Source organism: Lepidochelys kempii, chromosome 3, assembly GCF_965140265.1.
Source record: "Lepidochelys kempii isolate rLepKem1 chromosome 3, rLepKem1.hap2, whole genome shotgun sequence".
Classification (NCBI taxonomy): domain Eukaryota; kingdom Metazoa; phylum Chordata; order Testudines; family Cheloniidae; genus Lepidochelys; species Lepidochelys kempii.
Genome location: NC_133258.1, coordinates 15004641 through 15020356, shown reverse-complemented (window position 1 = coordinate 15020356; position 15716 = coordinate 15004641). Strand labels below are relative to the sequence as shown.

Here is a 15716-nt window from a genome sequence, read left to right as displayed (position 1 = left end):
TCCAGCCGTCCCACAAACTTCTCCACAATATATCTTCAGGCTCCCCCACTACTTAACACAATGCTCAGTGATTTCAGCTCTTAGTCAGTTCAGCTCTTTGGTGAATTCAGCTTGTAGCAAGGGAGTCTCAGTGCTGGTGCATCATTAGCCCAAAGTGAGCTCAGTAGCCTGTAACTAGACTCCTAATGAAATCAAAATTAGCTCTGATATTCCACAGTGGAGAGAGGAGGAAGTGCAATTAGCATGTAAGGCCCTCACCAAGGGGCCCATACCACCAAGTATTAATAATTGTCCCCCAACCTCTCTCAATTCACAGAGTTTTGGAACCCATGACCCTTGCCTAGCGAGTGCTACTTAGTTGATGGTGAGTCCCTCCATCATAACAAAAGGCCAAGTACAGTTCCAAGCACAGTTCCCATAATCAGGGTAATAACAATTTATTCTTCCTACCCCAATAACAGAGACACTGGGGATCCCACAGCAGCCAAAGTGACCATTTGGGCAACTATGGCCTCATTCTAGGCGGGGTGGGTGTGCCTATGCAAATGAGCTCGGCCCCTGAAGTTCTTTTCCACAACTTGCCACACCTCACCATCAGATGTCAGGGTGGAGCTCATGCTGACACTGCTTACATCAGTAATGTATGAAATTGCTGCCAGGCATTAGTCAGCATCCAGTGGCCTGTGTTCTTCCTTGTTCAAGTGATCTCCTGCATGCGCTTCAGAGTATCTTTCTGAGGAAGGAGTGGAAGATTTTCAAGTTGAAAAGGGAAAAATTACATGTGACAACTGGCACAAAAGTTTTCCCTTTATTTTAAATGGGGCATAGTACTTGTGCTGGGCTCTTTGCACAAGGATAAAATTTCACCTTTAGGGTAAGTCTTCACTGCAGTTGACCCAGGCTTTTACTTGGGTGTTGCTCCTAACCTGAATCCCATTTATACACAAAACTGTCTCAGCTGAATTAAGTGGTGCTTTCAATCCGAGCTAGCTGGCTTGTCTGGGGCTATAAGCATCTGCTTTCATTCAGCCTACTAACTTACTCACTATGCAGTTAAGACACAGGCTAAATCATTTGAATGTTGATAGTCCTCCAATTCCTTTCTTCAATTCCCCTGTGTACTCAGGACAGACAAGTTCTCCTATATTTCACTGGGAAAGAATCACAGAACAATTCACCTTACTACAACACAAAGAACCATGGGCTTTGCCCTCAGAAGTCCCAGTTATGCACATGGGTGAGTTCAGCACCAGTGAGGACACAGTAACTCAGATATGGCTTGCTGTGTGGTGGCAGACACCAAGGGTAGGCTAACCTGGGTATTCGGCCCCAGGTGCTGATCACCCAGGTTAACTCTGCAGTGTAGACATACCAAGCAAGGAACAACTCAAAGGAAATACAGCCAAATCAGCTTGAAATGCTTCAAGATGCAGAACCTTTGAATTGCAGACAATCATATCATTTGTTTGATAATAGATTGAGATGATTAGCTAAGAAAAAGAAGCTAATTTACACTGGCAAACTTTAGGACAAAAGTATCAAGGAATGGGATTAAATATGAATGAGGGCAGATCTCCACGGAGTTCAGAAGAGTGATAGCTCTTGAGGTCAGCAGGTTGTATGTTATTCATTGATACAAGGTATATGACATTGCCAGCATGATACCAGCCATACCACAAGTTGTGAAGAGGTGAAACTTCATTAGCATAAGGGGAGAATTTAAGATGTTCACATCTGGTGTTTCACAAGTTTATTTAAACACAGCTATTTAGTGTCAGAATCCCAAATCTACGGGAGTTGGCTTGAGTGAGGACTGACTACAAACTGAGTTGGAACCTCAGGTTTTGGCCCCTGGAGCTGATGCATAGAGAAAGTCATGGCCAGGGGCCTCTGGGCGTGATGATAATACAAATATTTAATAAACAATAATACTATGATGACTATAGAAAGGTTTTGGTCTGGGAAAATATGTTGATTGGGGGTGACTTTTTTTTTTTTAACAGATTATAGTTACAGTCTAAATGCCTGGTGTGGATGCAGTTGTACTAATATAAAAGTGCCTTATACCAGTATAGCTCATTCCCCTCCCTATACATTAATAAGTTATCCCAGTATAAAGCACCTTTATACTAGTATAACTGTGTCCACATTGGAAGGGAATGGACTTGTAATGCTTTGACTATACTGGTATAGTTAAAGTGGTACATCTTGTGAGTAGGCAAGACCTTAAAATTTTATGTCCCAAATTCTCAGGCAGTGGAGTTACATCAATGGACAATTTGGCCCTGATTGTGACTAAGTTAAATAATTTAGTTTTAGTTTTGTGACAGCAAGTGGAAAACTGACTGCTTTATACTATAGAGGAGTATTTGATAATTATACATGAAAGTGGCTAAGAATAAGACCACATCGAGGCTGGTATTGTATTCCTCCTTAACATTCAGATTGTAGATTATTAATTTAGCAGACAAAGGTGAATGGATTTTTTCATCTTCTCATGCCTAATGCTGAAATAAAATTGTACACTTGACTCACTAAAAGAAAAGGAGTACTTGTGGCACCTTAGAGACTAACCAATTTACATCTGATGAAGTGAGCTGTAGCTCACGAAAGCTTATGGTCTAATAAATTGGTTAGTCTCTAAGGTGCCACAAGTCCTCCTTTTCTTTTTGCGAATACAGACTAACACGGCTGTTACTCTGAAACTTGACTCACTAAAATATGCCCCTGGTTTCCTCCCTTTAGCAGCTGAATTTATGTTATGTATTTAACGTTATATTTTCACTGATGCAATAGTACTTTCTAAAACATTCATAGAGTTTGGCACTTGATTTCCTTTCTCCTTTTGGAAAGTTTTCTTAGCTGCAACTTGGTTTTTAATTGAGATGCCAGTTTTGTAATGATAATAAAAGGAAGAAAACACTGCCCTCTAGAAGCTACTCTGGTGAACACAAGCAAGAAAGAGAGCACTTTAGTGAATGAATATTACTTGTTCCTGCTGCAATGGAAGTAAAATGCAGGCATTTGCAGCTCTTCCTTAAAATAACATCACTTTTTCAGTTCTTAACTGAAGAAAACCTGTTTGTCTGATTTAAAAAAAAAAAAACAACAAAACTCCAAAAGTTTTCCAAGATCCTAATCTAAAAAGAAATATTTTTTAAAAGGGGTTATTTGAAAAAATGAATTTTGGTTTAAATTTTTAATCCTGTATATTTCTGTTGATGGGTTTGTCCTTCAGCTATGGTGATCAATGTAAGGATAAGATGGAAGAATAGTTTTGTTGATTTCCTTTAACGTTTTCAACCTTAGCAAACAATTTCACATTTTCTGAGACCTCGAGAGCTAAAACCATATGCTTTGACAGCTTGATATAAAGAGTCAGACCCTGTAGTTGGTGGCGGTAACAGAATCTCATCCTCATATGGAAAAAATGGAGAACATATAACATGGTGACTAGGGGTTTATATACTTCCACGGGGTAGTTTAGATACAACCTGTAGTGAGTGGCAGTATAGAGGCTTGCCACAATGGGGGTATTGGACAGCATCATGCCTCAGGGATGGAAAATGCCTCCTAGAGTGCCCAGAGCCACACAGGCTGTACAGCTGGTGCTACACTCATTGGTGTGGTGCATATTATTACTCACTGTGTACTGGCTAGAGTGTGGGGGTGAGGGCAGAGCCACAGTCCTGCCTTTTCTTCTCCCCATCTTGCCCTGCCCCACCTCAGGGCACCATGAGTCTGTAGGGGAATTGGGAAGGAGCAGTCTCTCTGCCCCTCCCCTTTGCACATGTGCTGTAATTCTATCTGGCACTCCTGTGGCACAAGCTGATGGGGAAAGCTTTATACACCTCCCACCACCTCCCCACACACTGGGCAACTGTGTAAGGATCATTTTGAATCTGGCCCAATAAACTCTGGACTTCATCCCATATGCTTTAAGTTGCTAAGTAAATAGCACACAAACATATTAGAAATATCTACAGATGACTGAGAATTGGCCTTGGGGGTCTTTTCTTTTCTGGTAGTTCTTTATTTCATCATGCCCTCGGCATGCCTGGTGTTCACTAGCTAGTAAGGTAGTTGCTGGTTAGCTCGATCACTTCTGGGTAGCTAGACAGCTTTGACAACTCTTGGATGAAATTCTGGCCCCGATGAAGTCAGTAGCAAAACCCACATTGCATTCAGTGGGAGGCAAGATTTCATTCCTTGTATCGGACTCCAATGGCAATGAGATCCAATATGAATAATGGAGACTAACATTTATTTGAGCATAAGCTTTCGTGAGCTACAGCTCACTTCATTGGATGCATCCGATGAAGTGAGCTGTAGCTCACGAAAGCTTTATGCTCAAATAAATTGGTTAGTCTCTAAGGTGCCACAAGTACTCATTTTCTTTTTGCGAATACAGACTAACCCGGCTGTTACTCTGAAATATGAACGATGGTGATGTTCTGTACTGAATTTCAGATGTAACCTAGGTTATGAATCTTGTAGTCCCCCACCCTCACAGGGCAAAATGATATTTAGCTGGGCACAAAGCCTAGGTCAGCACAGCAAAATGTCGTCTACGCAGAGTTCACTCTAGGCAATTGTCATTCTGGGAGAGAGCTTCACTCTGTAATTTTGTTCTTTATACTTGGGCTCCCATTCACCTTCTCAAAATGCATCTTTGCTGGAAAATGGGGCTTAGATCAGGCCTATGAAAGCTGATAGCATGTTAAAGCTCAGGCACAGAGCACAATAAGTGACAATTCTCTTTCTGGAATTGTCCTCCTGTTTTATTAATGGGGTCATGTGATTGCATACTTTGTAAGCCTCAAACTATAATGACCTGGCTTATGAAGACTTCATAGATCTGTATCTAATCTTGGTCTTGTGTGTAACTCAAAGCCTTTGTTACCTCTGACTCGAGAGAAAGCAAAAGGCCAAACTAAAAAACGTCTTTCTTTGCAGTAAAATGAGTGTGCTAATTATTTAACAGTTATCAGATTATCTTTAATACATCTACAGAGGGAAGAATTGATTTTACACCACAAAAACCAACCTTTGTGTGGAGTAACAGCATCACACAAGAAAAGGTTCCAACGGGATATAAGTGATACATCAGTTTTATACAACAAACGAGTAAAAATGGCACAAATAGACTATACAGTACCTTTTTATATCTTCCCTCCTACTCAGTGCTTCCTGTAATGTTTGTCTGAGTTCAAGCTTTTATGCCCATTTTAAAAGATAACATAGTGTTTACATGAATGAGGGCACAATCCTCCATGGAGCTGAGTACCACTTGTAGGGAACTGAGTGTCCATTCCCCCTAACTCTAATGAAAGATGAGGGCATTCAGCACCTCACGGGAGGCACTCAGCATCTCACAGAATCAAGCCGCTAGGGAGAGAGAAACTGGTCAACAATAGGCACTTTATTGCTGAGCTTAGATAACTCTGCTGCTTGGTGTGTTTATATTTCAGTTTACTGCCATTTAATTAAATGTCCCATATCCAAATGAGCTTGGCTTTTGAGTAACACATGGTTTGCCACGTGTACTTGAAAGGATGTTTATTAGCAGTGATAGATTTGAACTGCCACAAGGCATTTCTTTGTAGTGATTTTATTGTGAGATGCATTTCTGATTGCCACAGTGAGAGAAAATCCATCCCCAAATATCTGACAATCTAAAAGAGCCGTTAGAGCCTCAGAGAAGCCAGGGGGAGAATTGCCACTGGCATGGGTTTTGCACAAGGCAGCTTATGTTGCCTTATAAGGACCCCCCACAAGCCCTGCTATAGTGGGTAGAGGCAAGTAGGTGCGTTGTGATAGGAATGCGCTGTGACTGTGGTATTCTGGGTGGCAGCTGTGAACAGGCTGCCATAACTTAGGTAGCTTTGTTGTTCAAAGGTGGTTTAAGGCATGTTAACTTGCAGCCTGAAGAGAGGGGGCTATGTGCTCCATCTCTTAGAGGCTCAGCACAAAATTGTTCCATTAAGGGGTACGGTTGGAATAAAATGCAATACAGATTGCAAACTGATTGTATATATGCCACTGTAGTCAGATGGAATTGGGGAGCACATTCTACTGATTTGACCAGGGTTGATGAGTCCTTGTTCTAGCTCTGCTGCTGACTGATTATGTGGCCTTGGGCAAGTTATTACATTTAGCCTGAGTTTCAGAGGTGCTGAGCACCCACAACATCCACTGAAGCAAATAGGAGCTGACTGATGCTCAGCATCTTTGCAAATCAGGCACCGAAGCTAAAGATTTCAAAAATGTTCACTAACTTTGGTTGGCTCCATTTCTGGGTGTCCAGCTGAGTCACCATAAGTTAATAAATGTTGGCCTTAGTCTCTCTGTGCCTGTTTTACCATCTGAAAATGGGTAAAATAATATTTTCCAAATCCAGAGGAGAGCTCTTAGGCTTCATTTATTGTCAGTCACAAAGCACTTTGAGATCTCTGGATGAAAGGTGCTATATTACTATGAAAGTGCCCCATGCACTTTAGAAAGTTAAAATTGAGTTTTGCACTTTGGTATGGAGGAAGAATACTGCGTATCCTTCCCAAAATTACATAATTTACTCATTGAATACGGAATGAATTTTCTAAGAATTTGTAAGTAAATCTGCTAATTAGTTTGACTTAAAACAGACTTTTAAGAAATTTAACATGTTATTTTTGTTCCAAATTATCTTAATAGTGCAGATCCATCAAACTTCCCATATAGTTAAAATGCGTTGAAATCTTGTATATTGGCTACATTTGAAGATTTTTTAAATTTTTTTTTTAAGATTGATGGTAATTCTTACCCCTCTTATTCTTCGCAACTGAAAGTGTTTTCCTCCTCCGGATCTGAGGATAAATATTCTACTACAGAGAACTGCACAAAGAACCACCCTCTTTCAAAATGGCTAGCATTTTCTATTGTTCTCAGTGAGAGTGAAGTTAAAAGTGCCCACAGTTAAGATTCCCTTCTTTCAAAAGTGGCCACTGTCACACTGTCTGGAGTACATGGGTGCCTACCTCAGGGTAAACTGTGAAGAAGCAGGGCATAAACCCCAAAATGGGTGTGTGTTCTATAATTAGATTTCACCAACCAAGCAACAAGTGGGAACTCGACAAACACTATAACAGCCTTACCATGTAGTCACAGGTGGTCTCCTTTGGCACACCAGTCTATCTTGCCAACTAGGCAAGCCTGCCTCTTTGACAGATGGTCTCTTATATCAAAAATCACAACAATATTCAGGTTACTCCCAGTCCCAAAGGACCAGTCATTTACCTCAGGTCAATTGCATCCCCAGATCTCTCACTAAGGACAATGCTTGTACCCAATCCTGTAGTAAAACAGCTAAATATTTATTAACCAGAAAAGAAATGAGTTATTTACATGGTTAAAGCAGGTAACATATGAATTATGAACATAACTCACAAATGAATTACAGTCTTAGATTCCAAAAGATAATAGAAACTTCTATAATAAGCAAACTCCATATGTCCTCTAGGGCTAACCCAGGCAAAACAGCTGGACCTATTTTGTTTATGCTTAATTATTCTTGCCCCTTTAGAGTTCAAGCAGCAAACAGAACCAAGTTTCTCTTTATCAGGGATTTTTATTCCCTTCTCCCCAGAGCCCAAGCTGATGGGATGAGTTCATGGGCAAGGAGTTCAGTTAACAAAGTCTCCATTCTTTTGATGTCTCACAGTGGCTCATTTGGTTTCAAAGGCCTTCTTGTTGGACAGGACCTAACATCTTCTGTAGGAAGCCAACATTTGCATTAGAGAAGGTTTCTTTCCTGTTTGATGAGTTATATAGCTACAAAGGTTTACAATGCAAACATTTTGTTAATGCTTTATAACATGGGGTACAGAGAAGTTAGACTAATACATACAACATCCTACAAGCTATTCATAATGTCTAAACACCAAACTCATTCTTACATCTCTAATATCTATCTTGACAATACTACCATACAGGCAAGGCACACTGGTTTTCAGCTATGCATTTGTCAGTGTTCAGTGAGGCCTGGAGCCTTGGCATGAGCTGGCACCTGGTCTGCCAGCATCACAGCCACCATCTCCTGTTTTCAATAGCCATTTCATTAAGGGGAAAATTAAATCATTATATGAAGTACTTAGAGAGACAAACTTTGTAGAAGTAGTAACAGGTTATAATTGTGTAAATGAGAATATATTATTTATGGATGCACTTTACAAAACAGTAATTTTAATCTATAATTATAATTGTTGTGATACTGCAATTATTGTATAATTATGCTGTGATTATGCTTTTTGATGCATGTAATTACAATTAGTTCATGTGGCTGAAAATTTGACTGCATGCCTGAAAATAATTGCAATGTAAAAGTTATGTAGTTAATGCACCTGGATCCCCCTACCCACCAAAAATTATCAATTTGAACGCACCGGGGTAGTAATATGTAATTCTGTTAGAGTTAACACTCAGGGGTCATTGAAAGGAGTTAAAGATTATCATGAACCCACATCACCAGGAACACCTTCATAAAAGATTAGTGTTTGATCATGTCAGAAGAGTAGCTGAAGGGGCAGATACATATTAGAATGGAAAGTGAAATTGCTTTTTGTCAGTCTGTTGATATGAATGCTCTGAGGTGGCTCAGCTTGCTGTCAGTGAATTGCCAACAGTCAGCTGAATGCAAGAGATCTGCTGCTATCTTAGCATCACAGCAGCAAAGACAGAGAGGACTGCAGTGGGAAAGAGGCCTTCTCTTTTGAGGGTGTGAACCCTGCAGGCTTGAATTGTTTTGAGACATTGGGCCTGAGGATAGTATTTTAAACTTTCTGTTTGATTTCCTTATTGTTATGTATCCTATACTGTGTGTTAAAAAATCAAAGGGAATAAATGGATGCAGAAACTGGAAGCATGATAGAGATGTTCAAAAGGAATAAAACGTGGAAGGAAGAAAGAAGCAAGGAAAGACAACTGTTCATTCCAAGCCCCTGATGCAGCCCTTGCAGAAGGAACTCCCACTGCAGTCAGTGTTCGTCACTTGTATGCTGAATAGATGTGCTCAGCGGGGCTCACTATTCTACTTAACCATGGTCCCTCTACTCTGCTTTCACTTCTAGAAAGTGCTGCAGCACCATGGGAGTCTCACTCCCCCAGCCACCCTCTTTAGTGTCTTTGTACCTTACATAGTCGTTTGCAGTTGTACAAAGCAAGTGTAAAACACTACTACTCTGCGTAGCAGTATGTGCTCACTCTGAGTAGGTGTAACAATGGCTACACAAGGCATAAAGCAGTACACAATCAGGCCCTTTTCTCGTACCCTTTCCCCTACTGAAAAAGACTAGGAACTTCAAAGAGGTCAGACGCTCGATTCGGATAAGGAGCAAGAGACTCTCACTTTTTCATTGGAAGACAATGAAATCAATCTGCTGTGAAGCTTTCCTGTTCTCCTCCTTTCACTGATGCTCTCAGCGAGGGGATGAGAGACAGAGAAACTGAGCCACAAAAAGAGAGATGCTTAAGAGAAGAATGAAACACTTCGCTCAAAGGCTCAGACAAGGGTCTAGGTACCAGCAGCTGTCTCCTCCCCTGTGAGTTAGCCCCACCCTCTCTCCTGCTCTGGGCTATTTTGGGCTGGCAGCGTGAACTGCAGCTCTGACAGATGAGGATACTACACCACAACACAGCGCAGCAGCACTTGTTGCTCCAAAGAACTGTGATAACAGTGGTTCTCTCTCTCTAACAGCTTTATTTAGTTTTTAATGCAGAAACTTATTTTCTTCACCTGGGGGGCGTTCCAGCCTTAGAAAAGAGATCTTTTAAAGGCTTTGTGGGAGCTGTTCCTGGGAGGAAACCTAGCTGCTGTTAACTGAAACCTTCTCTTGCCTCGTAGTAGAAAGAGAACAGCCACTGGCTTTGTGGGGGGGGGGGGTGAAAAATGACAGACTCTGTTCCTGCTAATGGGGAAGGAAAAGACCCTGACATTGAGCTCTTCGTGAAGGTAAGTCAGAGCCGGAGCTGTACACCTGTCTTACTCTCGTACCAGCTGGGCTTTTATTTAATTCACCAAACTTTCTGGGGCACAGAGCAGAAATGACACTTTGACAGCCTGCTATTTTCCTGCATATGTTTCCAGAGGGCTACTCTTTGTCTCCCCTAACATTAGGAGCAGCGAGGCAGCATTGTGTGGTGACAATCAGCATTCCTTTTATTTCATTGTTTGCTTTCTCCTTGTAGAGGCTGCAGTTTGTTAGCCCGCTGCCTACATTATGAAAGCCCTCGCCTTTTGGGTGCCAGGTTTGCCACTAAGAATATGCTTTCCTTGCCCATTTGTGTGGCAGGTAGGGGGAGAATAATGAAGACCTCAGGGGTGGCCTGATGCTCCACCCAACAAGGGTCTGACAAGTCTGGAGTCCTAGCCTCAAAGACGTCTCCTAAAACGGGGGGGGGGGGGTCAGTTAAACTGATACTCCCAATTTTTATCTACAACTTTGCTGGCCAGCTGCCTTTTGGCAACACAAAAGTGAAAAACAATGGTCAGATTCTTCTCTCATTTACATAGATGTCATTCCAGAGTAGTCCTGTTGATTTAATCACTCTGGATTTATATCCGTGTATCTGGCCAAATGGCACATAAGGAAATACATGTACATACAGTATAATAGGGTTTCAAAATATTTTATGTCATTGGGAAGGGTATGGATCCTGATCCTGCACAACTGAGATCAATGGGAGTTTTGCTATCAATCTGAGTGGACACTGGTTCAAGCCCATAGTCCATACAACTTCATTAATAGCAAACTGTATCCGAGTGCAGAACTCAGATTTGTTGACATTCAGGGCACGCTGCAAAGCCTATCCGTTCACCTAGGGGAAAGACACTGTGCCCACATAAAGCCCTAGTATTTGGGCACCAGGAAGCTGAACCAGTTCCCTTTTAAAGTCAAAGATTGCCATTGCTTTTAATAGGAGTTGGATCTGGCCTTGTGTGGAGCAATGGGGGAAGTGAAATCCAGCCCAGAGCCAGGGTGCAGAACTGCTGTGCACCCTATGACTGCCATTCCAACCTACAAGCTGGAATAGCAGCCACATCCACAATGCAGTTTCTGCAACCCCTTCCCTTGTCTGCCTTCACCCTGCCTCAAGTGTGGCCTCTCAAGCAGCGCGAACGTGGAGCGCTCTTCCAAGGCAGGTAGCGTGCACAGTTGATCATTCATCCAGCAAAGCCCACAATGCAGGGCTTAGGAGGTACAGGAGGGCCTTGTAGTGGCCTTCACTCCCTGGTATATTCCATCCCCAGGCTTTTTCTGAGGGGGGTAGATTGGTGGGGATGGTTGCAGTTTGGGAAATGTGTTCGGGCTTCTGTTGGCACCGTGTTACCCTCTGTATATTCTGGAATGTGTGACTGATTGTTCACTGTGCCTAGACTGTTACGCTCAGGCTGGGAGTGGGGGTGGATTTGAGGTGTATCTGCTGGCTGGGATCAGTTGTTGGAGTGGAGACGAGACCTTTTTCTCCTTTCAGTGTAACAGATTCATAGGCTAAAATCCTGACTCCACTGAAGTGAATGACAAAACTCCCACTGACTTCATGGTGGCTAGGATGTCACCCATAGTTTTGTTTGTTTGTTTTTTAAGTCCAGAAAGAACCATTATGGTAAATTTAATCAGACTTCCTGCATAATATAGGGCAGAGAATTTAACCCAGTGAGTCCTGCAGGAAGCCCATTACATGTGGTTGAACTAGCGTAAAAGCATTAAGTGTGTATCTAAGATTCCTCCCATTTAATACCTCCCTATAGCCCCTTCCATTTGGGATGAAAACTGGCTGGCATTTTTTATTGGAATTTTTAGTGGATGTGGAAGGGGTCTTGAGATTTTGGGAAGATGATTTTTATTTTATAAAAGTCCAAATAAACGAAATTTTAAAAAACCCCAAAAACGAAATAAATGTGCTTTAGAGTTCAATATAACAGCTACACAGTTCAAAAATGTATGAGAGAGAATGTCAAATTAAGGGATATAGGCAACGAATAAAAGAGATGTTTGCAGGTGCAATTAAAGGAACAGAGATCTCATGAGGAGGAGAAATATAGGAAGGCTGATCCAGGTGGCACAAGCTGCAGGGGAGAAGGCTCTTGCCAACCATGGCAAGGCTCTGTAGAGGGATGGAAAGGTGGCAGGTGCTTGATAAGCAGAAGGAGCAGAGGGAAGAGAATCTAGCTATACTGGAGCAAACTTGCTGAGAGCTTTAAAAAGAAGGGGTGAAATCCTGGCTGTTGAAAACTCCAGTGGAGTTTTGCCATTGCTTTCGATGGAGCCAATATTCCATTAGGGAATTTTCACATGGATCCTGGAATGAACATGGAGCCAGAGGTGTTGTGTGAAGATGAAGAGTGATGGGGTATGCGTGAGAAGGTGGGTGGGGTACATTTAGAGAAGGGAAAAGTCTTTAAACCAAAACGAACACAAGGGAGTTATATTTAATTTACCACACAGTCCATAATACATATAAAACTTTTGGCTAAGGAGAAAGCTGCATGTTTGCTGAACTTTTTTCCTGTTAGTAGACTGAGATGAAAGTGCTGGAAGTATTAGAAAGGAAAGTAGATAGACATATAGATAAATGGTCTTGATGCTTTCCAGCAGCAATCCCTATAAACTTGTCTAAAAGGTATTAGGGAAGTCTGCCAGAGGAGAGGGTAGCTATGCGGCAGGGAGAGAGGCTGGTGCTGTTAGCTTTAAGAAAGTCAAGAGCAACAGGTAGAATTTACTTAGCCCTGCATGCTGTGACTCGCTTTAATTTGAGTTCTTTGTGTTTTAGAGAAACAAAGTAATTTTACATAAAAGATATCCTGATGGAGAGTATATTTAGCTGTTCCTGTGAGTCTTGCCTGTTTCATTTAATACAGTGTCAAAAGCAAACTCCTGCTACTCAAAAAGTAGGTCTAAAATGTAGATGTTGTAAAAATCAGATGTGGATAAACCAAAGGTCAATAGAAATATTTCCATGATTTCCTTTTAATCACAGTACAAACAGGTATTTGTTTGGATTCAGACATTTCTCCCATTGCAGAATTGGACTAGTGCATGAAAAACAGAAAATGAAACTGGCTGGAAATAAAGTGTAAAACTACAACCTAAAGCAAACTACATCGAAACAAACTAGAATAAAAAATGGAACTAAGTCGTCTAGTTGCATCACTCAAGTGGAGTGCAATTCAGAAATTAAATATATAACACAAATGGCCCAAAGTGCATTTTATTTTTAAAATTCTTCCTGCTTTAATAATTTAAGATATCATCAAGAACACAGGCAAGCGTTCAAGATGCTGTGACAATGACCGTGTTATCACGGAATGAACTGGCCAGAAAGAGTCAGACTGGCATTCTCATGGGTCTACAGGATGGAAAGGGTGCAAGGAGTCTTCCCTCCTTCTTGCCCACCCTGTTAAAGGCCCAGGAACAGCTGCAGTTTCTGCATTCAGGGGAGCATACTACAGTGCACTACATAGCCCTGTGGAGAGAAATCACCCCAAAGTGGGGGCAGGGAGGAGTAGAGTGGTGCATTCCCATTAAGTGCTGGGGGGATAATGCTTTCCTAGGTGTAGTTTAGAGAACTATCACTTCAAACTGTCCTGGACACCGGGATCTGGCTAAATGCCACAATCTAGGCCTAAAGGGAGACATGAATGAAGAGAGATCCTCTTGATATCAACAATCCCTCTCCACCATCAAGCCTTCCATGTTCCTGGGGTTAGAGATAAAGTCACTACGGTACAAGAACTGGTTTTAGTTCCTGGGTGTTACTAAAAAGAGCGAGGAAACAATGATTTTACAAACCGGGGGAATAACTTGGCAAGATCCTTCTAACACCTTTTGTGACAACTGTTGTTCCATAACAGATTGGATTCATAGATTGCCATCAAGCAATATTCTGCTAACAGTCGAGATCAGAATCAGATCTGGAAAAAACAACTACAACAATTATGTCTCTCTTTTAAGATAGTACTTTTAAGAAGTACTGGATTTTTGCTACTGTACATAATTGTTTTTATGGTTTTTGGCTCTCCCTGAAATGCTGGAGAGAATAATGAGAACAAATCATATACATTAGGGGATATATCACCCTCTCCAGCCTTGTCTGCTAAATTGCGTTAGATCTCCCACCGTGCATTTTGCAGCCCTGCAGGTTTTCAAGAGAAAGATACAAATGTTTTGCAGAGCAGATTTACAGCAGGTTTGCTCAGAGCCTAGCACAGTGGGGTGCTGGTCCATAACTAGGGCACCTAGACGCTGTAATACAACTAGTAAATTACAGCATGTGCAACTCCCCGCAATTTTCGGATGATGCCACCGGAAGTTGGTTTGGGTGGGGATACTATTCAGTGCTTAGCACTTCCTTGTAAATGGATGGACATAATCCCCTAAATGCTCAAAGCTTGTAACTGCCATTATAGACAATGGGGGTTGCGTGGTGCACGGTTCTTCCCTGCGCTCCCCCTTGGGTTGGGACAGTTCCACACCACCCACAGAGCAAGCCAGTGCCTAGGGGGCCAAATTGGGTCTATACATTTTGTAGTTTAGTCACAGTGGTGGTGCTAAAATCAGCAGGTCTGAATGCTGCATCAGTAACTATGTCAGTTGTGTAGGGTTACTTGCAGCCCAGACCTCAGCATAAATACCATAAAAATGGTTTTATAAGACTCTGTTTAAACAATAATGAGACAAATTGAGGAAACCTGGGACTCTGGGCCCAATACAGATCACCAGTGCAAGTCAAGAGTAACTCCATTGAAGTCAATGGAGTTTACATAAATGTGAAATAGTGTGAGTGACAGGAGAATCAGGCCCCCTAAATTTGGACTTGTCTACATGGCTCCACAGTCCAGATTATGTTAACACCAACTAGGTACCTTTTAGTGACAACTAGCAGGGTCTACATGGGGCAGTTGGGGCACTGTGCATTAAAGCGCTCTACAATTCACACCCCTATAGTCCAGACTGTGGTGCTGTGTAGACAAGCCCTTAAAGTCACATTGTTTAAACAAACCAATCCACCAGTGCTAATTTAATGAGAAATTAACTTGAGAGCCTTCATTAAAGATAATGGAAGTCTGCAGCCAGTTCCCTGAGCCTTGAGCTAAGTATTTATAGTAAAGTAATTAAGGTGTATGAAGCAGGGAGAATATATCAATCTTGACCTTCATTAATTTGCCATGATCTTATGCTGTTAATAAAACATATTTTAGTATTCAATTTCATGTTATAAAATTAAAGGTAATTTATTTTCATACCAAAGTACATTTATACTTTCGGGTAGTTTGTATGTTTGCAAATTATGCACATAATTAGTGTGTCTGTCTATCTAGTTGCCTCTTTTCCGAGTGATTGCAGATTTGGGGGCATTGCAGGTTGCTTTCCCCTTTGAGAAGAAATCAGTGTTTCAGAGTCTGGGTGTTTTCTTAGTGTAATTTGTTTCTTTACACTATATACCGTAGTCATTGAACAGAGGTGATCATAAAAAGCACGCAGGCATGCCATACTCTTTCAGCCTCTCAGCCAGGCCCCAATGCCCAGTCCCTAGGGAGCAGCTCTGCTGCAAGAATCAACTCTAATTAGTGAGATTAAGGCAGAGAGTAAACATTCTTGCTGTTCATCACAGCGTCTACAAAGAGTACTCTAGCACAAAGTTAGCAATGATACAGAATTTCTTCAGAGTCTGTACACTGT

The 15716-nt window shown here is 41.6% G+C and overlaps 1 protein-coding gene across 4 annotated transcripts in view; it reads left to right on the top strand.

Moving 5' to 3' along the window:
• CLIC5 (chloride intracellular channel 5) overlaps positions 1–15716 on the top strand; it is a 120594-nt gene that overhangs the window by 24790 nt on the left and 80088 nt on the right. The window contains exon 1 of one of the 4 annotated variants that reach the window (XM_073335787.1): positions 9918–9985. The exons of the other annotated variants lie outside the window; for them this stretch is intronic. Within the exon in view, the coding sequence (XP_073191888.1) occupies positions 9923–9985 (63 nt within the window). The 5' untranslated portion in view covers positions 9918–9922. Of the gene's footprint in view, positions 1–9917; positions 9986–15716 lie in introns of those variants that run through there. 4 annotated transcript variants of the gene reach the window in all.